This window comes from Salmo salar, chromosome 11, assembly GCF_965601325.2.
Source record: "Salmo salar chromosome 11, fSalSal1, whole genome shotgun sequence".
Classification (NCBI taxonomy): Eukaryota; Metazoa; Chordata; class Actinopteri; order Salmoniformes; family Salmonidae; genus Salmo; species Salmo salar.
In genome coordinates, this window is record NC_138301.1 from 117215513 (window position 1) to 117243049 (window position 27537).

Below are 27537 nucleotides of genomic sequence, written 5' to 3' on the forward strand. Positions count from 1 at the left end.
GATCAGGCCTACTACTGTTGTGTCATCGACAAACTTAATGATGGTGTTGGAGTCGTGCCTGGCCGTGCAGTCATGAGTGAACAGGGAGTACAGGAGGGGACTAAGCACGCATCCCCAAAGTCCTCTGTGTTGAGGATCAGCATGGCGGATGTGTTATTACCTACCTTTACCACCTGGGGGCGGCCCGTCAGGAAGTCCAGGATCCAGTTGCAGTGGGAGGTGTTTAGTTCCAGGGTCCTTAGCTTACTGATGAGCTTTGAGTGCAGTATGGTGTTGAACGCTGAGCTGTAGTCAATGAACAGTATTCTCACATAGGTGTTCCTTTTGTCCAGGTGGAAAGGGCAGTGTGTAGTGCAATAGAGATTGCATCATCTGTGGATCTGTTTGGGCGGCATGCAAATTGAGGTAGGTCTAGGTTTTCTGGGATAATGGTGTTGACCAGCCTTTCAAAGCACTTCATGGCTACAGACATGAATGCTACGGGTCGGTAGTCATTTAGCCAGATTACCTTAGTGTTCTTGGGCACAGGGACTAGGGTGGTCTGCTTGAAACATGTTGGTATGACAGACTCAGCCAGGGAGAAGTTGAAAATGTCAGTGAAGACACTTGCCAGTTGGTCAGCGCATGCTCGCAGTACACGTCCTGGTAATCCATCTGGCCCTGCGGCCTTGTAAATGTTGACCTGTTTAAATGTCTTACTCACATCGGCTGCGGAGAGCGTGATCACACAGTCTTCCGGAACTGATGGTGCTCTCATGCATGTTTAGGTGTTATTTGCCTCGAAGCCTGCATAGAAGTAGTTTAGCTCGCCTGGTAGGCTTGTGTAACTGGGCAGCTCTTGGCTGTGCTTCCTTTGTAGTCTGTAATAGTTTGCAAGCCCTGCCACATCCAACGAGCGTCAGAGCCGGCATAGTACGATTCGATCTTAGTCCTGTATTGACTCTTTGCCTGTTTGATTGTTCGTCGTAAGGCATAGTGGGATTTCTTATAAGCTTCCGGATTAGAGTTCAGCTCCTTGAAAGGGGAAGCTCTAGCCTTTAGCTCAGTTCGGATGTTGCCTGTAATCTATGGCTTCTGGTTGGGGTATGTACGTACAGTCACTGTGGGGACGACGTCATCGATGCACTTATTGATGAAGCAATGACTGAGGTGGTATACTCCTCAATGCCATCGGAAGAATCCCGGAACATATTCCAGTCTGTGCTAGCAAGACAGTCCTGTAGCTTAGCATCTGCTTCATCTGACCACTTATTTATTGATCGAGTCACTGGTGCTTCCTGCTTTGATTTTTGCTTGTAAGCAGGAATCAGGAGGATATAATTATGGTCAGATTTGCCAAATGGAGGGCAATGGAGAGCTTTGTATGCGTCTCTGTGTGTGGAGTAAAGGTGGTCCAGAGTTTGCACATTTAACATACTGATAGAAATTTGCTAAGATGGATTTAAGTTTCCCTGCATTGAAGTTTCCGGTGTCTTAACGTTGTATTGATTAACGTGACGACTGCTGTTCATCGAATGATTAACTGTTTATAATTACGTGATTAAATTAAACAGGTAATTATTAACTCAGTAACCTGGGGCACCGTGGGAACGTTTTGGCTTTATTGAGTTTCTATTTCCCAAATGTACTCAAAGAATTTCAGAATATCGATTTTACAACAGTCACTAATGAATTCATTTCCTCTACAGTCTCATTCTGAATGTCGCATAATCCGGGAATCTGCACAAACCCGAGTCTCACTAAATAAGTCCGTACCACACCAATTGTGTTGATTATTTATTTACTAACAAGCTGAAATTATAATATAAGATACACAAACACACAGACTAGGCTATTGATTAGAGCTTAGTACAATGAAACAGGTCCCTAGCGGACCAACACAATATGAGTGCACGAGAGAAAAGTACACTTGGGTACATTTGTAAACTATGCTGAGTTTAACCCTAACCTTGCCCAGAACTGCTGCTCTTATGGGTCATAATATAATGATGTAATTACGTGTCGGATGTCTCCGATGAGGTGTCTCTTCGTGGACCGGGTTCCGACCTCTTCTCTGATGACGGCACATCTTCGGTTATCGGGTGTGACTCTCTGTTTGTCCTCACGATGTAACTGTCCTTTCTCTTAGTGGTCTGTTTCCCTCGGTCTGAAAGAGGGGTCTTCTGAGGACGGCTAATCAGCCATATAGGTGGTTCCAGCGTGGGAATGAAAGCAGTGTAGACACACGATTCCTTGGAGAGTGGTAACCGGGTGGTCCTGCTTGAATTCACCCTCTTAGACACAGCTACTCATCCGTAGCATTGATTGTTAAAAGGTTCCTTTGTCTTCTTCAACCTCGTGTTGCGTTTTGGGGTTACAACTAATCAGACCTTGGCTGCAGCTCGTGATCACCTAGTCATAATGTTAATTCTTAACTCAGATGTTTTATACCCTCGGGTCAGAATTGGGCGTTTCCACCTTTAGGACCAGGCTGGAGATCTGGATTTAACTAGTTAAGAGGCTGGAGGTCTGGATTTAACTAGTTAAGAGGCTGGAGGTCTGGGTTTAACTAGTTAAGAGGCTGGAGGTCTGGGTTTAAATAGTTAAGATGCTGGAGGTCTGGATTTAACTAGTTAAGAGGCTGGAGGTCTGGATTTAACTAGTTAAGAGGCTGGAGGTCTGGATTTAACTAGTTAAGAGGCTGGAGGTCTGGATTTAACTAGTTAAGAGGCTGGAGGTCTGGGTTTAACTAGTTAAGAGGCTGGAGGTCTAGATTTAACTAGTTACGAGGCTGGAGGTCTGGATTTAACTAGTTAAGAGGCTGGAGGTGTAGATTTAACTAGTTAAGAGGCTGGAGGTCTGGATTTAACTAGTTAAGAGGCTGGAGGTCTGGATTTAACTAGTTAAGAGGCTGGAGGTGTAGATGTAACTAGTTAAGAGACTGGAGGTCTGGATTTAACTAGTTAAGAGGCTGGAGGTCTGGATTTAACTAGTTAAGAGGCTGGAGGTGTAGATTTAAGATTTACAATGGGCAGGTGTCATAAAACTCCCAACCTCCATACCTCTCGATCCCCAGCTGGGGTGTGTGAGAGATATCTCTGTAGGATTATGGTCCACGTTAACCTGACCCGAACAGGCCAGTCATGACACCGGCTACTAGGAGCGCTGCCTCTGGATGAGCGTTTTCCTGTTTGCTTATGGCAGAATTCAGTGCTGTCTTAGTGCCAGCATCAGTCTGTGGTGGTATGTAGACAGCTACGAAAAATACAGATGAAAACACTCTAGGTAGATAGTGTGGTCTAAAGCTTATCATGCGATACTCTACCTCAGGTGAGCAAAACCTCGAGACTATTGTAGATATCGTGCACCAGCTGTTATTTACAAAAATACACAGCCTGCCGCCCCTTGACTTACCAGACGCCGCTGTTCTATCCTGCCGGTGCAGCGTATAACCAGCCAGCTGTATGTTGATAATGTCGTTGTTCAGCCACGACTCAGTGAAGCATAAGATGTTACAGTTTTTAATGTTCCGTTGGTAGTTTAATCTTCCGCGTACGTCATTGATTTTATTTTCCAAAGATTGCACGTTTTCTAGCAGAATGGAAGGAAGTGGGGGTTTATTTGATCGCCTACGAATTCTCTGAAGGCAGCCCGCCCTCTGGACCCTTTTTCTCCGCCTCCTCTTCACGTACATGACGGGATCTGAGCCTGTTCCCGGGAAAGCAGTATATCATTCACTTCGGGCTCGTCAGACTCGTTAAAGGAAAAAAATGATTTTGCCAGTCTGTGGTGAGTAATCGCAGTTCTGATGCCCAGAAGTTATTTTCGGTCATAAGAGACGGTAGCAGCAACATTATATACAAAATAAGTCAAAGAAAAAAAAAGTTACAAACAACGCAAAGAAACAAACCAAAAAAAAACTATTGATTAGGAGTACGTAAACCGGCAGTCTTGTTCTCCCGCGCCATCTTATTCAGCAGGGCTGCGTCCCAAATGTCACTTTATTCTCTATTTAGTGCACTACTTTTGACCAATATTTTAAGGGTGCCATTTTGGACGCGTCCCAGTATAACAGCCTGTCCCTTCCTGATGACCTCACAGTGGTGTCTCCAGGCATGTGATAGGCTACTCACCACTGCTCTTAACACAGTCAGCAACAACGCTGTCTGCCAAACACTGACTCGTCATCGGCACACTCTAGCATTGTCTCACCTCTCCTTTCTCTGTCTCACTCTCTCTGTCTCTCTCTGTCTCACTCTCTCTGTCTCTCTTTCTCTGTCTCTCTCTGTCTCTCGTCTCACTATCTGTCTCTCTGTCTCTCTCTGTCATCTCTCTCTGTCTCTCTCTGTCTCTCTCTTTCTCTCTCTCTCTCTCTCATCTCTCTCTCTCACTCTCTCTCTCTGTCTCTCTCTCTCATCTCTCTCTGTCTCTCACATCTCTCTTTGTCTCTCTGTCTCGTCACTCTCTGTCTCTCTCTCTCTGCCTCTCTCTGTCTCTCGTCTCACTCTATCTGTCTCTGTCTCTCTGTCTCTCACTCTCTCATTTCTCTCTGTCTCTCTTGTCTCTCTCTGTCGTCTCTCTCTGTCTCTCTCTGTCTCTCTCTGTCTCTCTCTCACTCTCTCGTCTCTCTCATCTCTCTCTGTCTCTGTCTCTCTCTCTCTCTCTCTCTCTCTCTCTCTGTCTCTCACTCTCTCATCTCTCTCTGTCTCTCTCTCTCTCTTTCTTTCGTCTCTCTCTGTCTCTCACTCTCTCGTCTCTCTCTCTCGTCTCTCACTCTCTCATCTCTCTCTCTCTGTCTCTCTCTCTCGCTCTCGTCTCTCTCTCTATGTCTCTCTCTCGTCTCTCTCGTCTCTCTCTCTGTCTCTCTGTCTCTCTCTCTAGATCTGCTAGTGGATATGCTGGGGGTGATGGCCAGCTACAGTATAACAGTGAAGGAGCTGAAGCTTCTATTCAGTATGCTGAGGGGAGACAACAGTATCTGGGTGAGTATACCTGGGGGACACAGGGTGGGTTAGACAGGATGGGTTAGACAGGATGGGTTAGACAGGGTGGGTTAGACAGGATAGGTAAGACAGGGTAGAAGTTAGATGTGAAGGGCTGTGTGTGAGGGCTGATAAGAGGTGGCATGGAGAGATGGATACAGGGGGAGAAGGGACAGAGTAGAAGGAGGGATGGAGAGATGGATACAGGGGGAGGAGGGACAGAGAAGGAGGGATGGAGAGATGGATACAGGGGGAGGAGGGACAGAGCAGAAGGAGGGATGGAGAGATGGATACAGGGGGAGAAGGGACAGAGCAGAAGGAGGGATGGAGAGATGGATACAGGGGGAGAAGGGACAGAGCAGAAGGAGGGATGGAGAGATGGATACAGGGGGAGGAGGGACAGAGCAGAAGGGATGGAGAGATGGATACAGGGGGAGGAGGGACAGAGCAGAAGGAGGGATGGAGAGATGGATACAGGGGGAGGAGGGACAGAGCAGAAGGAGGGATGGAGAGATGGATACAGGGGGAGGGACAGAGCAGGAGGGATGGAGAGATGGATACAGGGGGAGAAGGGACAGAACAGGGGGGATGGAGAGATGGATACAGGGGGAGGAGGGACAGAGCAGAAGGAGGGATGGAGAGATGGATACAGGGGGAGAAGGGACAGAGAAGGAGGGATGGAGAGATGGATACAGGGGGAGGAGGGACAGAGCAGGAGGGATGGAGAGATGGATACAGGGGGAGGGACAGAGCAGAAGGGATGGAGAGATGGATACAGGGGGAGAAGGGACAGAGAAGGAGGGATGGAGAGATGGATACAGGGGGAGGAGGAACAGAGCAGAAGGAGGGATGGAGAGATGGATACAGGGGGAGGAGGGACAGAGCAGAAGGGATGGAGAGATGGATACAGGGGGAGGAGGGACAGAGCAGAAGGGATGGAGAGATGGATACAGGGGGAGAAGGGACAGAGAAGGAGGGATGGAGAGATGGATACAGGGGGAGGAGGGACAGAGCAGAAGGAGGGATGGAGAGATGGATACAGGGGGAGGAGGGACAGAGCAGAAGGGATGGAGAGATGGATACAGGGGGAGGAGGGACAGATACAGGGGGAGGAGGGACAGAGCAGGAGGGATGGAGAGATGGATACAGGGGGAGGGACAGAGCAGGAGGGATGGAGAGATGGATACAGGGGGAGGAGGGACAGAGCAGAAGGGATGGAGAGATGGATACAGGGGGAGGGACAGAGCAGGAGGGATGGAGAGATGGATACAGGGGGGAGGAGGGACAGAGCAGGAGGGATGGAGAGATGGATACAGGGGGAGGGACAGAGCAGGAGGGATGGAGAGATGGATACAGGGGCAGCTTGTGCTGACTCCTCAGGTTCGTACTTCTCCCTGTGGTCCATAACCAACCCAGACAAACATCTAGTGTCTACACCAACATTCCTCCTCCTGTCCTCCCCCTTTCCTCCCCTCCTCCATTTCTCCATCCCGCTACATCCCTGTCCCCACTACCCAGACCCGCTTGGCACCAACCATCATGATCATCAGTCATCTTCTTTCTGTGCATGATCCCCTTCCATCCCTCCCTCTCAATGCACCTAGCGTTCTTCACATTGTCACCTCTCTCTCTCTCCATCCTCCTCTCCCCTCCTTCTCCCCCTCCCCAGACCATGATATCCTGTATGCAGCAACAACACAGCTCTTACCCCTGGAAGCCCATTCCTCCCCCTCCATTCCTCCCCCCTCCATTCCTCCCCCTCCATTCCTCCCCCTCCATTTCTCCCCCCTCCATTCCTCCCCCTCCATTCCTCCCCCTCCATCTCACCCCTCCATTCCTCCCCCCTCCATCTCACCCCTCCATTCCTCCCCCTCCATCTCACCCCTCCATGCCTCCCCCTCCATTCCTCCCCCTCCATTCCTCCCCCTCCCCCTCCATTCCTCCCCCTCCATCTCACCCCTCCATTCCTCCCCCCTCCATCTCACCCCTCCAATCCTCCCCCTCCATCTCACCCCTCCATTCCTCCCCCTCCATCTCACCCCTCCATTCCTCCCCCTCCATCTCACCCCTCCATTCCTCCCCCTCCATCTCACCCCTCCATTCCTCCCCCTCCATTCCCCCCCCCCATTCCTCCCCCTCCATTCCTCCCCCTCCATCTCACCCCTCCATTCCTCCCCCTCCATCTCACCCCTCCATTCCTCCCCCTCCATTTCTCCCACCCATTCCTCCCCCTCCATTCCTCCCCCCCATTCCTCCCCCTCCATTCCTTCCCCTCCATTCCTCTCCCTCCATTCCTCCCCCCCATTCCTCCCCCTCCATTTATCCAATAGGGTTGTGGTAGTGGTCTCCCTGTGGTGTCCTCCTATCCTCCCTCAATGTCTGTGATGGTTAGGAGAGTCACTACCTCCTGATTCATCTAACTTCCTCCTTCTCCATCTCCTCTTCTCTCTCCTCTCCTCCCTGTCCTCTCCTCCTTCTCCCTCCCCTCTTCTTCTTCTCTCTCCTCTCCTCTCCTCCTTCTCCCTCCCCTCTTCTAATTCTCTCTCCTCTCCTCTCCTTCTCTCCTCCCTGTCCTCTCCTCCCTCTTCTCATCCCTCTCTCCTCTCCTCCTCCAGCCCAGACATTCTATCAAGTTGTTGTCTGTGTTGAACCAGATGCCTCAAAGACACGGTCCAGACACCTTCTTCAACTTCCCTGGTCGCAGTGCAGCGGTAAGACACACACACACACACACACACACACACACACACACACACACACACACACACACACACACACACACACACACACACACACACACAGACACACACACACAGACACACACACACACACACACACACACACACACACACACACACACACACACCTGTATTCTCTCCTCCTTACAATAATGATCTGTGTTGAATTATCTGCCCTCTTTTCACCCTCTGAAATACTTATCATTTTAGAAACATTGTTTTTGCTTTGACTTGATAGGTTTCGGTGTGTGATTGTGATTGGCTAATGCTGTGTTCTGTCTCCTCCCCCAGGCCATAGCGTTGCCGCCCATCGCTAAGTGGCCTTACCAGAACGGCTTCACTCTCAACACCTGGTTCAGACAAGATCCCCTCAACAACATCAACGTAGACAAGGACAAACCATACCTCTACTGGTGAGGAAAGGGGGATAGAGATGGAGAGAGAGAAAGAGCGAGGGGGGAGAGAGTGACAGAGAGAGACAGAGAGAGAGACAGAGACAAAGATAGAGAGACAGACAGAGAAAGAGAGAGAGAGAGTCAGAGAGAGAGAGAGAGAGAGAGAGTCAGAGAGAGAGAGAGTCAGAGAGAGAGAGAGAGTCAGAGAGAGAGAGAGAGCGAGTCAGAGAGAGAGAGAGTCAGAGAGAGAGAGAGAGAGAGTCAGACAGAGAGAGAGAGAGAGAGAGAGAGTCAGAGAGAGAGAGAGAGAGTCAGAGAGAGAGACCCACATTAAATAATGCTACAGTCCTTACTATAGAATTATATAGTTAACTGTAGTATACTGTAGAATACTATACTACACAGTGTAGTATCCCTCGATCATGTGTAGTACTTACTATAGAATGTTGCATTATACAGAAGAATAGTAAATACTACAGTATTTAATTAGCATATGCCCATTCCCCTCCCCCATATACCAATTTCAGCCACCCATAAGTGTTCCCTACATGCCAAGTATAGACCATACTGTGTTCCCTACATGCCAAGTATAGACCATACTGTGTTCCCTACTTGCCAAGTATAGACCATACTGTGTTCCCTACATGCCAAGTATAGACCATACTGTGTTCCCTACATGCCAAGTATAGACCATACTGTGTTCCCTACAGGTTATAGACCATACTGTGTTCCCTACATACCAAGTATAGACCATACTGTGTTCCCTACATGCCAAGTATAGACCATACTGTGTTCCCTACATGCCAAGTATAGACCATACTGTGTTCCCTACAGGTTATAGACCATACTGTGTTCCCTACATGCCAAGTATAGACCATACTGTGTTCCCTACATGTCAAGTATAGACCATACTGTGTTCCCTACATGCCAAGTATAGACCATACTGTGTTCCCTATATGCCAAGTATAGACCATACTGTGTTCCCTACAGGTTATAGACCATACTGTGTTCCCTACATACCAAGTATAGACCATACTGTGTTCCCTACATGCCAAGTATAGACCATACTGTGTTCCCTACAGGTTATAGACCATACTGTGTTCCCTACAGGTTATAGACCATACTGTGTTCCCTACATGCCAAGTATAGACCATACTGTGTTCCCTACAGGTTATAGACCATACTGTGTTCCCTACATGCCAAGTATAGACCATACTGTGTTCCCTACATACCAAGTATAGACCATACTGTGTTCCCTACATGCCAAGTATAGACCATACTGTGTTCCCTACATGCCAAGTATAGACCATACTGTGTTCCCTACATGCCAAGTATAGACCATACTGTGTTCCCTACATACCAAGTATAGACCATACTGTGTTCCCTACATGCCAAGTATAGACCATACTGTGTTCCCTACAGGCAAGTATAGACCATACTGTGTTCCCTACATGCCAAGTATAGACCATACTGTGTTCCCTACAGGCCAAGTATAGACCATACTGTGTTCCCTACATGCCAAGTATAGACCATACTGTGTTCCCTACATGCCAAGTATAGACCATACTGTGTTCCCTACATGCCAAGTATAGACCATACTGTGTTCCCTACATACCAAGTATAGACCATACTGTGTTCCCTACATGCCAAGTATAGACCATACTGTGTTCCCTACAGGTTATAGAACATACTGTGTTCCCTACATGCCAAGTATAGACCATACTGTGCTCCCTACTTGCCAAGTATAGACCATACTGTGTTCCCTACATACCAAGTATAGACCATACTGTGTTCCCTACATGCCAAGTATAGACCATACTGTGTTCCCTACATGCCAAGTATAGACCATACTGTGTTCCCTACATGCCAAGTATAGACCATACTGTGTTCCCTACATGCCAAGTATAGACCATACTGTGTTCCCTACAGGTTATAGACCATACTGTGTTCCCTACATGCCAAGTATAGACCATAGTGTGTTCCCTACATGCCAAGTATAGACCATACTGTGTTCCCTACTTGCCAAGTATAGACCATAGTGTGTTCCCTACATGCCAAGTATAGACCATACTGTGTTCCCTACAGGTTATAGACCATACTGTGTTCCCTACATGCCAAGTATAGACCATACTGTGTTCCCTACAGGTTATAGACCATACTGTGTTCCCTACAGGTTATAGACCATACTGTGTTCCCTACATGCCAAGTATAGACCATACTGTGTTCCCTACATGCCAAGTATAGACCATACTGTGTTCCCTACATACCAAGTATAGACCATACTGTGTTCCCTACATGCCAAGTATAGACCATACTGTGTTCCCTACATGCCAAGTATAGACCATACTGTGTTCCCTACTTGCCAAGTATAGACCATACTGTGTTCCCTATATACCAAGTATAAGACCATACTGTGTTCCCTACATGCCAAGTATAGACCATACTGTGTTCCCTACTGGTTATAGACCATACTGTGTTCCCTACATGCCAAGTATAGACCATACTGTGTTCCCTACATGCCAAGTATAGACCATACTGTGTTCCCTACTTGCCAAGTATAGACCATACTGTGTTCCCTACATACCAAGTATAGACCATACTGTGTTCCCTACGTGCCAAGTATAGACCATACTGTGTTCCCTACATGCCAAGTATAGACCATACTGTGTTCCCTACATGCCAAGTATAGACCATACTGTGTTCCCTACATGCCAAGTATAGACCATACTGTGTTCCCTACAGGTTATAGACCATACTGTGTTCCCTACATGCCAAGTATAGACCATAGTGTGTTCCCTACATGCCAAGTATAGACCATACTGTGTTCCCTACTTGCCAAGTATAGACCATAGTGTGTTCCCTACATGCCAAGTACAGACCATACTGTGTTCCCTACATGCCAAGTATAGACCATACTGTGTTCCCTACATGCCAAGTATAGACCATACTGTGTTCCCTACATGCCAAGTATAGACCATACTGTGTTCCCTACAGGCCAAGTATAGACCATACTGTGTTCCCTACAGGTTATAGACCATACTGTGTTCCCTACAGGTTATAGACCATACTGTGTTCCCTACATGCCAAGTATAGACCATACTGTGTTCCCTACATGCCAAGTATAGACCATACTGTGTTCCCTACATGCCAAGTATAGACCATACTGTGTTCCCTACATGCCAAGTATAGACCATACTGTGTTCCCTACTTGCCAAGTATAGACCATACTGTGTTCCCTATATACCAAGTATAGACCATACTGTGTTCCCTACATGCCAAGTATAGACCATACTGTGTTCCCTACTGGTTATAGACCATACTGTGTTCCCTACATGCCAAGTATAGACCATACTGTGTTCCCTACATGCCAAGTATAGACCATACTGTGTTCCCTACTTGCCAAGTATAGACCATACTGTGTTCCCTACATACCAAGTATAGACCATACTGTGTTCCCTACGTGCCAAGTATAGACCATACTGTGTTCCCTACATGCCAAGTATAGACCATACTGTGTTCCCTACATGCCAAGTATAGACCATACTGTGTTCCCTACATGCCAAGTATAGACCATACTGTGTTCCCTACAGGTTATAGACCATACTGTGTTCCCTACATGCCAAGTATAGACCATAGTGTGTTCCCTACATGCCAAGTATAGACCATACGGTGTTCCCTACTTGCCAAGTATAGACCATAGTGTGTTCCCTACATGCCAAGTACAGACCATACTGTGTTCCCTACATGCCAAGTATAGACCATACTGTGTTCCCTACATGCCAAGTATAGACCATACTGTGTTCCCTACAGGCCAAGTATAGACCATACTGTGTTCCCTACATGCCAAGTATAGACCATACTGTGTTCCCTACATGCCAAGTATAGACCATACTGTGTTCCCTACAGGCCAAGTATAGACCATACTGTGTTCCCTACAGGTTATAGACCAGAGCAGAAGTGCTGAACAATCTGTCTAGGATTTGTAATGAAAAAAGTTACAGTTCTTTTACTGGGTTGTACTACAGTATACAGTATACTACAGTATTTATACCATTGTATACTATAGTATTTGTTCATGTGGGGAGAGACATTGGGAGAGGGAGGGAGAGAGTGTGAGACAACGCTGTGAGACGACGCGAGCAGTAGCCGTTACCCTTGGGAAGGGAAGGGTGAGATTAGGGTGAACGTGCCACATTCTTACAGGGTGTGGATCTGTCCTCCTACTGAAAATGATTGATCAGACAACAGGCCTTGCCTGCACCCTGAGAGTGATGTGACCAGAGATATAGATGCATACAGAGCATTCAGACTGTCTTCAGACCCCTTTACTTTTCCACATTTTGTTACGTTACAGCCTTATTCTAAAATGGATTTAATAGTTTTTTTCTCCTTATCAATCTACACACATTACCCCATAATGTTTTTTGGAAAATATTGCTAATTTATTAAAAATAAAAACTGAAATATAACATTTACATAAGTATTCAGACCCTTTATTCAGTACTTTGTTGAAGCAACTTTGGCAGCGATTACAGCCTTGAGTCTTCTTGGGTATGATGCTACAAGCTTGGCACACCTGTATTCAGGGAGTTTCTCCCATTCTTCTCTGCAGATCCTCTCAAGCTCTGTCAGGTTGGATGGGGAGCGTCGCTGCACAGTTATTTTCAGGTCTCTCCAGAGATGTTCGATCGGGTTCAAGTCCGGGCTCTTGCTGGGCCACTCAAAGACGTTCAGAGACTTGTCCCGAAGCCACTCCTGCGTTGTCTTGGCTGTGTGCTTAGGGTCGTTGTGCTGTTGGAAGGTGAACTTACACCCCAGTCTGACGTCCTGAGCGCTCTGGAGCAGGTTTTCATCAAGGATCTCTCTGTACTTTGCTCCATTCATCTTTCCCTCGATCCTGACTAGTTTCCCAGTCCCTAACGCTGAAAAACATCCCCACAGCATGATGCTGCCACCACCATGCTTCACCGTAGGGATGGTGCCATGTTTCCTCCAGACGTGACGCTTGGCATTCAGGGCAAAGAGTTCAATCTTGGTCTGTGCCTTTTACTGAGGAGCGGTTTCCGTCTGGCCACTCTACCATAAAGGCCTGATTGGTGGAGTGCTGCAGAGATGGTTGTCCTTTTGGAAGGTTCTCCCATCTTCACAGAGGAACTCTGGAGCTCTGTCAGAGTAACCATCGGTTCCTTGGGCATCTCCTTGACGATTTCATCCATTTTAGAATAAGGCTGTAACATAATGTGGAAAAAGTCAAGGGGTCTGAAAACTTTCTAAATGCACTGTTGTATATCTCTATCCTAAATATCACCCTATTCCCTTTATAGCATGCCTATCTCTCTAAAACATCTAGATATACCTCTCTAAAACGTCTAGATTTATTTCTCTCTAGAACATCTAGATCTATCTCTCTCTAGAACATCTAGGTATATCTCTCTCTAGAACATCTAGATCTATCTCTCTCTGGGTCATCTAGATCTATATATCTCTAGAACATATAGATCTATCTCTCTCTAGAACATATATATCTATCTCTCTAGAACATCTAGATCCATTTCTCTCTAGAACATCTAGATCTATTTCTCTATAGAACATCTAGATCTATCTCTCTCTAAAACATCTAGATCGGTCTCTCTCTAGAGCAGCTATATCTATCTCTCTCTAGAACATCTAGATCTATCTCTCTAGAATGTCTAGATCTATTTCTCTCTAGAACATCTAGATCTATCTCTCTAGGATGTCTTGATCTATTTCTCTCTGTAACATCTAGATCTATCTCTCTAGGACGTCTAGATCTATCTCTCTCTAGAACATCTAGATCTATCTCTCTAGAACAGGCCTGGACAACTCCAGTCTGATTGGTGTCACAGTTTTTCCCCAGTTAACACACCTGACTCCAATAACCACCTAATCATTATCTTCAGGTTAGAATGATAATAGTTTATATCAGGTGTGTTTGCTAGGGATGGGGGGGGTGACACACAATCAGCCCCCCGAGGACTGGAGTTGCCCAGGCCTGGTTTATAGTGTACTCAGTACTCTCTCTCTCCTCTCTCTCTAAAGGAAATTCAGATGAGCACTACAATTCCTACTTCACCCATGCTCTTCTAAAGTTTTCCAGCACACAGCTTTGACCTGCTACAGTAGCTATGTTGGTCTATTGTACTTCAAACAATATGTATGCAGGTTGCTTAGGATTCAAACCTTTGTGTGGAAATCTTCACAATTGCTGTAATAATCTGTGCAGAATCTTGAATATCATTGATTACTTGCACTATGTACATTTAATGTAATCTTAACTGTAATCCAGGTCAATCCAGGTCATTTTGTGACAAATACTATTTTAATTTGGTTGTGATAACACAACATCCTGTAAAAGCTGCTTTTATTCAACTACCGTATCCCATCATTACCTGATTTACCTGCTCGGGATGACATCATCACAGGGGATGAGCCCTGATCGCGTCACGCATGTAATCCTGTCTCCCTGGTAACTACCCGTTGTCATGGTGACAGCTGAGTTCTCCGAGAGCCGAAAAGAGAACATTTTGTGTGGGAACTGAGAGGAGAAGAGAGAGGGGAGAAGAGAGAGAGGAGGAGAGAGAGAGGATGAGAGAGAGAGAAGGAGAGAGAGGAGGAGAGAGAGAGGAGGAGAGAGAGAGAGAGGAGAGAGAGAGAGAGAGAGAGAGAGGAGGAGAGAGAGAGGAGAAGAGAGAAAGGAGAGGAGAGAGTGAGGAGATGAGAGAGAGGAGGAGAGAGAGAGGAGAAGAGAGAGAGGTGGAGAGAGGAGGAGAGAGAAAGGAGGAGAGAGAGGAGAAGAGAGAGAGGAGGAGAGAGAGAGGAGGAGAGAGAGGAGAAGAGAGAGAGGAGGAGAGAGAGGAGAGAGAGAGAGAGAGGAGGAGAGAGAGAGAGGAGGAGAGAGAGAGGAGGAGAGAGGAGAAGAGAGAGAGGAGGAGAGAGAGAGGAGAGGAGAGAGTGAGGAGAAGAGAGAGAGGAGGAGAGAGAGAGGAGAGGAGAGTGAGGAGAAGAGAGAGAGGAGAGAGAGAGAGAGGAGGAGAGAGAGAGGAGAGAGAGAGAGAGAGGAGGAGAGAGAGAGGAGGAGAGAGAGAGAGGAGGAGAGAGAGAGGAGGAGAGAGAGAGGAGAAGAGAGAGAGGAGGAGAGAGAGGAGAGAGAGAGAGAGGAGGAGAGAGAGAGGAGAAGAGAGAGAGGAGGAGAGAGAGAGGAGGAGGAGTGAGGAGAAGAGAGAGAGGAGGAGAGAGAGAGGAGAGGAGAGTGAGGAGAGGAGAGAGAGAGAGAGGAGGAGAGAGAGAGGAGGAGAGAGAAAGGAGGAGAGAGAGAAGAGAGAGAGGAGAAGAGAGAGGAGGAGAGAGAAAGGAGGAGAGAGAGAGGAGAAGAGAGAGAGGAGAGAGGAGGAGAGAGAGAGAGGAGAGAGAGAGAGAGGAGGAGAGAGAGAGGAGAAGAGAGAGAGGAGGAGAGAGAGAGGAGAGGAGAGTGTGAGGAGAAGAGAGAGAGGAGGAGAGAGAGGAGAAGAGAGAGAGGTGGAGAGAGAGGAGGAGAGAGAAAGGAGGAGAGAGAGAAGAGAGAGAGGAGAAGAGAGAGGAGGAGAGAGAGGAGGAGAGAGAGAGGAGAAGAGAGAGAGGAGAGAGAGAGGAGGAGGGTGTGGATGGAAGGAGACCCTGCTGTGGCCTGACTGATAACCCAGAGCCTTATCACCTTTCTCCCACCGCCCCTAATAGCTCCCTGTCTGACATGGGCCTCCACACCACCCTGGAGATAGAGATAACACAGCAACTCACTGGCTGTATACATATCAGGCCGTCACTTCACACACATTTAGATGTAGGCCTGTTTGACTTGACCTTCAGATCTAGCCGGGGGCTGATACTGGTTTTGGGGTGTTGAAACGGGACCTCTTGTGTGATCTGAAAGCTTCAGGGATGAGAATATGTTTTATGTTTTGGGGAGGTTGGAAACGATTGGACAAAGAGACTTCGTTGAGCTCACCTGCATGCTATTACATCACGTATAATGGTGGGGTTTACCCCTCTCCTCTCCTCTCCTCTCCTCTCCTCTCCTCTCCTCTCCTCTCCTCTCCTCTCCTCTCCTCTCCTCTCCTCTCCTCTCCTCTCCTCTCCTCTCCTCTCCTCTCCTCTCCCCCGTAGTTTTCGAACCAGTAAAGGTATTGGTTACTCGGCTCACTTTGTGGGGAACTGTCTGATCGTGACGTCACTAAAGTCCAAGGGGAAAGGCTTCCAGCACTGTGTGAAGTACGACTTTCAACCCCGCAAGGTACGTACTGCACACACACATACACACACACACACACACACACACACACACACACACACACACACACACACACACACACACACACACACACACACACACACACACACACGCGCAAACACACACACACACACACGCGCAAACACACGCACACACACACACACATTGATTTAGTGGTAGCAGCCCAGTGTTTCCCAAATTGACCAGTGTTTCCCAAATAGGGTCCATTTTCGGATACAGGCTGACTGAAGTTAAGATCTGTCAATTAAGAGATGAACACTGACCCTGAAACACAGAGTCAGCACTATCCTGCTGCCTCACACACAGTAAATAAATCACCAGCATTCATCCCTGAAACACACAGTCAGCACTATCCTGCTGCCTCACACACACATTTAATAAATCACCAGCATTCATCCCTGAAACACACAGTCAGCACTATCCTGCTGCCTCACACACAGTTAATAAATCACCAGCATTCATCCCTGAAACACACAGTCAGCACTATCTTGCTGCCTCACACACACAGTTAATAAATCACCAGCATTCATCCCTGAAACACACAGTCAGCACTATCCTGCTGCCTCACACACAGTTAATAAATCACCAGCATTCATCCCTGAAACACAGTCAGCACTATCCTGCTGCCTCACACACAGTTAATAAATCACCAGCATTCATCCCTGAAACACAGTCAGCACTATCCTGCTGCCTCACACACACAGTTAATAAATCACCAGCATTCATCCCTGAAACACACAGTCAGCACTATCCTGCTGCCTCACACACAGTTAATAAATCACCAGCATTCATCCCTGAAACACACAGTCAGCACTATCCTGCTGCCTCACACACAGTTAATAAATCACCAGCATTCATCCCTGAAACACAGTCAGCACTATCCTGCTGCCTCACACACACAGTTAATAAATCACCAGCATTCATCCCTGAAACACACAGTCAGAACTATCCTGCTGCCTCACACACACAGTTAATAAATCACCAGCATTCATCCCTGAAACACAGAGTCAGCACTATCCTGCTGCCTCACACACAGTTAATAAATCACCAGCATTCATCCCTGAAACACAGAGTCAGCACTATCCTGCTGCCTCACACACAGTTAATACATCACCAGCATTCATCCCTGCAACACACAGTCAGCACTATCCTGCTGCCTCACACACAGTTAATAAATCACCAGAATTTATCCCTGAAACACACAGTCAGCACTATCCTGCTGCCTCAGACACAGTTAATAAATCACCAGCATTCATCCCTGAAACACAGAGTCAGCACTATCCTGCTGCCTCACACACAGTTAATAAATCACCAGCATTCATCCCTGAAACACAGAGTCAGCACTATCCTGCTGCCTCACACACAGTTAATACATCACCAGCATTCATCCCTGCAACACACAGTAAGCACTATCCTGCTGCCTCACACACAGTTAATTAATCACCAGCATTCATCCCTGAAACACAGAGTCAGCACTATCCTGCTGCCTCAGACACAGTTAATAAATCACCAGCATTCATCCCTGAAACACACAGTCAGCGCTATCCTGCTGCCTCACACACAGTTAATAAATCACCAGCATTCATCCCTGCAACACACAGTCAGCACTATCCTGCTGCCTCACACACACAGTTAATAAATCACCAGCATTCATCCCTGAAACACAGTCAGCACTATCCTGCTGCCTCACACACAGTTAATAAATCACCAGCATTCATCCCTGAAACACCCAGTCAGCACTATCCTGCTGCCTCACACACACAGTTAATAAATCACCAGCATTCATCCCTGAAACACAGTCAGCACTATCCTGCTGCCTCACACACAGTAAATAAATCACCAGCATTCATCCCTGAAACACACAGTCAGCACTATCCTGCTGCCTCACACACACAGTTAATAAATCACCAGCATTCATCCCTGAAACACACAGTCAGCACTATCCTGCTGCCTCACACACAGTTAATAAATCACCAGCATTCATCCCTGAAACACAGAGTCAGCACTATCCTGCTGCCTCACACACAGTTAATACATCACCAGCATTCATCCCTGCAACACACAGTCAGCACTATCCTGCTGCCTCACACACAGTTAATAAATCACCAGCATTCATCCCTGAAACACACAGTCAGCACTATCCTGCTGCCTCACACACACAGTTAATAAATCACCAGCATTCATCCCTGAAACACACAGTCAGCACTATCCTGCTGCCTCACACACAGTTAATAAATCACCAGCATTCATCCCTGAAACACAGAGTCAGCACTATCCTGCTGCCTCACACACAGTTAATACATCACCAGCATTCATCCCTGCAACACACAGTCAGCACTATCCTGCTGCCTCACACACAGTTAATAAATCACCAGCATTCATCCCTGAAACACACAGTCAGCACTATCCTGCTGCCTCAGACACAGTTAATAAATCACCAGCATTCATCCCTGAAACACAGAGTCAGCACTATCCTGCTGCCTCACACACAGTTAATAAATCACCAGCATTCATCCCTGAAACACAGAGTCAGCACTATCCTGCTGCCTCACACACAGTTAATACATCACCAGCATTCATCCCTGCAACACACAGTCAGCACTATCCTGCTGCCTCACACACAGTTAATTAATCACCAGCATTCATCCCTGAAACACAGAGTCAGCACTATCCTGCTGCCTCAGACACAGTTAATAAATCACCAGCATTCATCCCTGAAACACACAGTCAGCGCTATCCTGCTGCCTCACACACAGTTAATAAATCACCAGCATTCATCCCTGCAACACACAGTCAGCACTATCCTGCTGCCTCACACACACAGTTAATAAATCACCAGCATTCATCCCTGAAACACAGTCAGCACTATCCTGCTGCCTCACACACAGTTAATAAATCACCAGCATTCATCCCTGAAACATCCAGTCAGCACTATCCTGCTGCCTCACACACACAGTTAATAAATCACCAGCATTCATCCCTGAAACACAGTCAGCACTATCCTGCTGCCTCACACACAGTAAATAAATCACCAGCATTCATCCCTGAAACACACAGTCAGCACTATCCTGCTGCCTCACACACACAGTTAATAAATCACCAGCATTCATCCCTGAAACACACAGTCAGCACTATCCTGCTGCCTCACACACAGTTAATAAATCACCAGCATTCATCCCTGAAACACAGTCAGCACTATCCTGCTGCCTCACACACACAGTTAATAAATCACCAGCATTCATCCCTGAAACACACAGTCAGAACTATCCTGCTGCCTCACACACACAGTTAATAAATCACCAGCATTCATCCCTGAAACACAGAGTCAGCACTATCCTGCTGCCTCACACACAGTTAATAAATCACCAGCATTCATCCCTGAAACACAGAGTCAGCACTATCCTGCTGCCTCACACACAGTTAATACATCACCAGCATTCATCCCTGCAACACACAGTCAGCACTATCCTGCTGCCTCACACACAGTTAATAAATCACCAGCATTCATCCCTGAAACACAGAGTCAGCACTATCCTGCTGCCTCAGACACAGTTAATAAATCACCAGCATTCATCCCTGAAACACAGTCAGCACTATCCTGCTGCCTCACACACACAGTTAATAAATCACCAGCATTCATCCCTGAAACACACAGTCAGCACTATCCTGCTGCCTCACACACAGTTAATAAATCACCAGCATTCATCCCTGAAACACAGAGTCAGCACTATCCTGCTGCCTCACGCACAGTTAATAAATCACCAGCATTCATCCCTGAAACACAGAGTCAGCACTATCCTGCTGCCTCACACACAGTTAATAAATCGCCAGCATTCATCCCTGAAACACAGTCAGAACTATCCTCACACACAGTTAATAAATCACCAGCATTCATCCCTGAAACACACAGTCAGCACTATCCTGCTGCCTCACACACAGTTAATAAATCGCCAGCATTCATCCCTGAAACACAGTCAGAACTATCCTGCTGCCTCACACACACAGTTAATAAATCACCAGCATTCATCCCTGAAACACACAGTCAGCACTATCCTGCTGCCTCACGCACAGTTAATAAATCACCAGCATCATCCCTGAAACACACAGTCACCACTATCCTGCTGCCTCACACACAGTTAATAAATCACCAGCATTCATCCCTGAAACACAGAGTCAGCACTATCCTGCTGCCTCACACACAGTTAATAAATCACCAGCATTCATCCCTGAAACACAGAGTCAGCACTATCCTGCTGCCTCACACACACAGTTAATAAATCACCAGCATTCATCCCTGAAACACACAATCAGCACTATCCTGCTGTCTCACACACAGTTAATAAATCACCAGCATTCATCCCTGAAACACACAGTCAGCACTATCCTGCTGCCTTACACACGGTTAATAAATCACCAGCATTCATTCCTGAAACACACAGTCAGCACTATCCTGCTGCCTCACACACAGTTAATAAATCACCAGCATTCATCCCTGAAACACAGAGTCAGCACTATCCTTCTGCCTCACACACACAGTTAATAAATCACCAGCATTCATCCCTGAAACACAGAGTCAGCACTATCCTGCTGCCTCACACACACAGTTAATAAATCACCAGCATTCATCCCTGAAACACACAGTCAGCACTATCCTGCTGCCTCACACACACAGTTAATAAATCACCAGCATTCATCCCTGAAACACACAGTCAGCACTATCCTGCTGCCTCACACACAGTTAATAAATCACCAGCATTCATCCCTGAAACACAGAGTCAGCACTATCCTGCTGCCTCACACACAGTTAATAAATCACCATCATTCATCCCTGAAACACACAGTCAGCACTATCCTGCTGCCTCACACACAGTTAATAAATCACCAGCATTCATCCCTGAAACACAGAGTCAGCACTATCCTGCTGCCTCACACACAGTTAATAAATCACCAGCATTAATCCCTGAAACACAGAGTCAGCACTATCCTGCTGCCTCACACACAGTTAATACATCACCAGCATTCATCCCTGCAACACACAGTCAGCACTATCCTGCTGCCTCACACACAGTTAATTAATCACCAGCATTCATCCCTGAAACACAGAGTCAGCACTATCCTGCTGCCTCAGACACAGTTAATAAATCACCAGCATTCATCCCTGAAACACACAGTCAGCACTATCCTGCTGCCTCACACACACAGTTAATAAATCACCAGCATTCATCCCTGAAACACACAGTCAGCACTATCCTGCTGCCTCACACACAGTTAATAAATCACCAGCATTCATCCCTGAAACACACAGTCAGCACTATCCTGCTGCCTCACACACAGTTAATAAATCACCAGCATTCATCCCTGAAACACAGAGTCAGCACTATCCTGCTGCCTCACACACACAGTTAATAAATCACCAGCATTCATCCCTGGTACACAGTCAGCACTATCCTGCTGCCTCACACACAGTTAATAAATCACCAGCATTCATCCCTGAAACACCCAGTCAGCACTATCCTGCTGCCTCACACACACAGTTAATAAATCACCAGCATTCATCCCTGAAACACACAGTCAGCACTATCCTGCTGCCTCACACACACAGTTAATAAATCACCAGCATTCATCCCTGAAACACACAGTCAGCACTATCCTGCTGCCTCACACACAGTAAATAAATCACCAGCATTCATCCCTGAAACACACAGTCAGCACTATCCTGCTGCCTCACACACACAGTTAATAAATCACCAGCATTCATCCCTGAAACACACAGTCAGCACTATCCTGCTGCCTCACACACAGTTAATAAATCACCAGCATTCATCCCTGAAACACAGTCAGCACTATCCTGCTGCCTCACACACACAGTTAATAAATCACCAGCATTCATCCCTGAAACACACAGTCAGAACTATCCTGCTGCCTCACACACACAGTTAATAAATCACCAGCATTCATCCCTGAAACACAGAGTCAGCACTATCCTGCTGCCTCACACACAGTTAATAAATCACCAGCATTCATCCCTGAAACACAGAGTCAGCACTATCCTGCTGCCTCACACACAGTTAATACATCACCAGCATTCATCCCTGCAACACACAGTCAGCACTATCCTGCTGCCTCACACACAGTTAATAAATCACCAGCATTCATCCCTGAAACACAGAGTCAGCACTATCCTGCTGCCTCAGACACAGTTAATAAATCACCAGCATTCATCCCTGAAACACACAGTCAGCACTATCCTGCTGCCTCACACACACAGTTAATAAATCACCAGCATTCATCCCTGAAACACACAGTCAGCACTATCCTGCTGCCTCACACACACAGTTAATAAATCACCAGCATTCATCCCTGAAACACAGTCAGCACTATCCTGCTGCCTCACACACAGTTAATAAATCACCAGCATTCATCCCTGAAACACACAGTCAGCACTATCCTGCTGCCTCACACACACAGTTAATAAATCACCAGCATTCATCCCTGAAACACACAGTCAGCACTATCCTGCTGCCTCACACACAGTTAATAAATCACCAGCATTCATCCCTAGAACACACACAGTTAATAAATCACCAGCATTCATCCCTGAAACACAGAGTCAGCACTATCCTGCTGCCTCACACACACAGTTAATAAATCACCAGCATTCATCCCTGAAACACACAGTCAGCACTATCCTGCTGCCTCACACACACAGTTAATAAATCACCAGCATTCATCCCTGAAACACACAGTCAGCACTATCCTGCTGCCTCACACACAGTTAATAAATCACCAGCATTCATCCCTGAAACACAGAGTCAGCACTATCCTGCTGCCTCACACACAGTTAATAAATCACCAGCATTCATCCCTGAAACACACAGTCAGCACTATCCTGCTGCCTCACACACAGTTAATAAATCACCAGCATTCATCCCTGAAACACAGAGTCAGCACTATCCTGCTGCCTCACACACAGTTAATAAATCACCAGCATTAATCCCTGAAACACAGAGTCAGCACTATCCTGCTGCCTCACACACAGTTAATACATCACCAGCATTCATCCCTGCAACACACAGTCAGCACTATCCTGCTGCCTCACACACAGTTAATTAATCACCAGCATTCATCCCTGAAACACAGAGTCAGCACTATCCTGCTGCCTCAGACACAGTTAATAAATCACCAGCATTCATCCCTGAAACACACAGTCAGCACTATCCTGCTGCCTCACACACACAGTTAATAAATCACCAGCATTCATCCCTGAAACACACAGTCAGCACTATCCTGCTGCCTCACACACAGTTAATAAATCACCAGCATTCATCCCTGAAACACAGAGTCAGCACTATCCTGCTGCCTCACACACACAGTTAATAAATCACCAGCATTCATCCCTGGTACACAGTCAGCACTATCCTGCTGCCTCACACACAGTTAATAAATCACCAGCATTCATCCCTGAAACACCCAGTCAGCACTATCCTGCTGCCTCACACACACAGTTAATAAATCACCAGCATTCATCCCTGAAACACACAGTCAGCACTATCCTGCTGCCTCACACACAGTAAATAAATCACCAGCATTCATCCCTGAAACACACAGTCAGCACTATCCTGCTGCCTCACACACACAGTTAATAAATCACCAGCATTCATCCCTGAAACACACAGTCAGCACTATCCTGCTGCCTCACACACAGTTAATAAATCACCAGCATTCATCCCTGAAACACAGTCAGCACTATCCTGCTGCCTCACACACACAGTTAATAAATCACCAGCATTCATCCCTGAAACACACAGTCAGAACTATCCTGCTGCCTCACACACACAGTTAATAAATCACCAGCATTCATCCCTGAAACACAGAGTCAGCACTATCCTGCTGCCTCACACACAGTTAATAAATCACCAGCATTCATCCCTGAAACACAGAGTCAGCACTATCCTGCTGCCTCACACACAGTTAATACATCACCAGCATTCATCCCTGCAACACACAGTCAGCACTATCCTGCTGCCTCACACACAGTTAATAAATCACCAGCATTCATCCCTGAAACACAGAGTCAGCACTATCCTGCTGCCTCAGACACAGTTAATAAATCACCAGCATTCATCCCTGAAACACACAGTCAGCACTATCCTGCTGCCTCACACACACAGTTAATAAATCACCAGCATTCATCCCTGAAACACACAGTCAGCACTATCCTGCTGCCTCACACACACAGTTAATAAATCACCAGCATTCATCCCTGAAACACAGTCAGCACTATCCTGCTGCCTCACACACAGTTAATAAATCACCAGCATTCATCCCTGAAACACACAGTCAGCACTATCCTGCTGCCTCACACACACAGTTAATAAATCACCAGCATTCATCCCTGAAACACACAGTCAGCACTATCCTGCTGCCTCACACACAGTTAATAAATCACCAGCATTCATCCCAGAAACACAGTCAGCACTATCCTGCTGCCTCACACACACAGTTAATAAATCACCAGCATTCATCCCTGAAACACACAGTCAGCACTATCCTGCTGCCTCACACACACAGTTAATAAATCACCAGCATTCATCCCTGAAACACAGAGTCAGCACTATCCTGCTGCGTCACACACACAGTTAATAAATCACCAGCATTCATCCCTGAAACACACAGTCAGCACTATCCTGCTGCCTCACACACAGTTAATAAATCGCCAGCATTCATCCCTGAAACACAGTCAGAACTATCCTGCTGCCTCACACACACAGTTAATAAATCACCAGCATTTATCCCTGAAACACACAGTCAGCACTATCCTGCTGCCTCACGCACAGTTAATAAATCACCAGTATTCATCCCTGAAACACACAGTCAGCACTATCCTGCTGCCTCACACACAAAGTTAATAAATCACCAGCATTCATCCCTGAAACACACAGTCACCACTATCCTGCTTACTCACACACAGTTAATAAATCACCAGCATTCATCCCTGAAACACACAGTCAGCACTATCCTGCTGCCTCACACACGGTTAATAAATCACCAGCATTCATTCCTGAAACACACAGTCAGCACTATCCTGCTGCCTCACACACAGTTAATAAATCACCAGCATTCATCCCTGAAACACAGTCAGCACTATCCTGCTGCCTCACACACAGTTAATAAATCACCAGCATTCATCCCTGAAACACACAGTCAGCACTATCCTGCTGCCTCACACACGGTTAATAAATCACCAGCATTCATTCCTGAAACACACAATCAGCACTATCCTGCTGCCTCACACACAGTTAATAAATCACCAGCATTCATCCCTGAAACACACAGTCAGCACTATCCTGCTGCCTCCCACACGGTTAATAAATCACCAGCATTCATTCCTAAAACACACAGTCAGCACTATCCTGCTGCCTCACACACAGTTAATAAATCACCAGCATTCATCCCTGAAACACAGAGTCAGCACTATCCTTCTGCCTCACACACACAGTTAATAAATCACCAGCATTCATCCCTGAAACACAGTCAGCACTATCCTGCTGCGTCACACACAGTTAATAAATCACCAGCATTCATCCCTGAAACACAGAGTCAGCACTATCCTGCTGCCTCACACACACAGTTAATAAATCACCAGCATTCATCCCTGAAACACAGAGTCAGCACTATCCTGCTGCCTCACACAGTTAATAAATCACCAGCATTCATCCCTGAAACACAGAGTCAGCACTATCCTGCTGCCTAACACACACAGTTAATAAATCACCAGCATTCATCCCTGAAACACACAGTCAGCACTATCCTGCTGCCTCACACACACACAGTTAATAAATCACCAGCATTCATCCCTGAAACACACAATCAGCACTATCCTGCTGCCTCACACACAGTTAATAAATCACCAGCATTCATCCCTGAAACACACAGTCAGCACTATGCTGCTGCCTCACGCACAGTTAGTAAATCACCAGCATTCATCCCTGAAACACAGAGTCAGCACTATCCTGCTGCCTCACACACACAGTTAATAAATCACCAGCATTCATCCCTGAAACACAGTCAGCAATATCCTGCTGCCTCACACACAGTTAATAAATCACCAGCATTCATCCCTGAAACAGAGTCAGCACTATCCCTCTGCCTCACACACAATTAATAAATCACCAGCATTCATCCCTGAAACAGAGAGTCAGCACTATCCTGCTGCCTCACACACAGTTAATAAATCACCCGCATTTATCCCTTAAACACACAGTCAGCACTATCCTGCTGCCTCACACACACAGTTAATAAATCACCAGCATTCATCCCTGAAACACACAGTCAGCACTATCCTGCTGCCTCACACACACAGTTAATAAATCACCAGCATTCATCCCTGAAACACAGAGTCAGCACTATCCTGCTGCCTCACACACACAGTTAATAAATCACCAGCATTCATCCCTGAAACACACAGTCAGCACTATCCTGCTGCCACACACACACAGTTAATAAATCACCAGCATTCATCCCTGAAACACAGTCAGCACTATCCTGCTGCCTCACACACAGTTAATAAATCACCAGCATTCATCCCTGAAACACACAGTCAGCACTATCCTGCTGCCTCACACACACAGTTAATAAATCACCAGCATTCATCCCTGAAACACACAGTCAGCACTATCCTGCTGCCTCACACACAGTAAATAAATCACCAGCATTCATTCCTGAAACACACAGTCAGCACTATCCTGCTGCCTCACACACACAGTTAATAAATCACCAGAATTCATCCCTGAAACACACAGTCAGCACGATCCTGCTGCCTCACACACAGTTAATAAATCACCAGCATTCGTCCCTGAAACACATTCAGCACTATCCTGCTGCCTCACACACACAGTTAATAAATCACCAGCATTCATCCCTGAAACACACAGTCAGCACTATCCTGCTGCCTCACACACACAGTTAATAAATCACCAGCATTCATCCCTGAAACACAGAGTCAGCACTATCCTGCTGCGTCACACACACAGTTAATAAATCACCAGCATTCATCCCTGAAACACAGAATCAGCACTATCCTGCTGCCTCACACACAGTTAATAAATCACCAGCATTCATCCCTGAAACAGAGTCAG

At 46.7% G+C, this 27537-nt stretch overlaps 1 protein-coding gene across 1 annotated transcript in view; it reads left to right on the forward strand.

Annotated features, from left to right (window-relative positions):
* nbeaa (neurobeachin a) overlaps window positions 1-27537 on the forward strand; it is a 327572-nt gene that overhangs the window by 103485 nt on the left and 196550 nt on the right. The window contains 4 exon segments of the mRNA XM_082958305.1: window positions 4861-4961; window positions 7577-7672; window positions 7991-8112; window positions 16255-16381. Coding sequence (XP_082814431.1) covers window positions 4861-4961; window positions 7577-7672; window positions 7991-8112; window positions 16255-16381 — 446 coding nt within the window.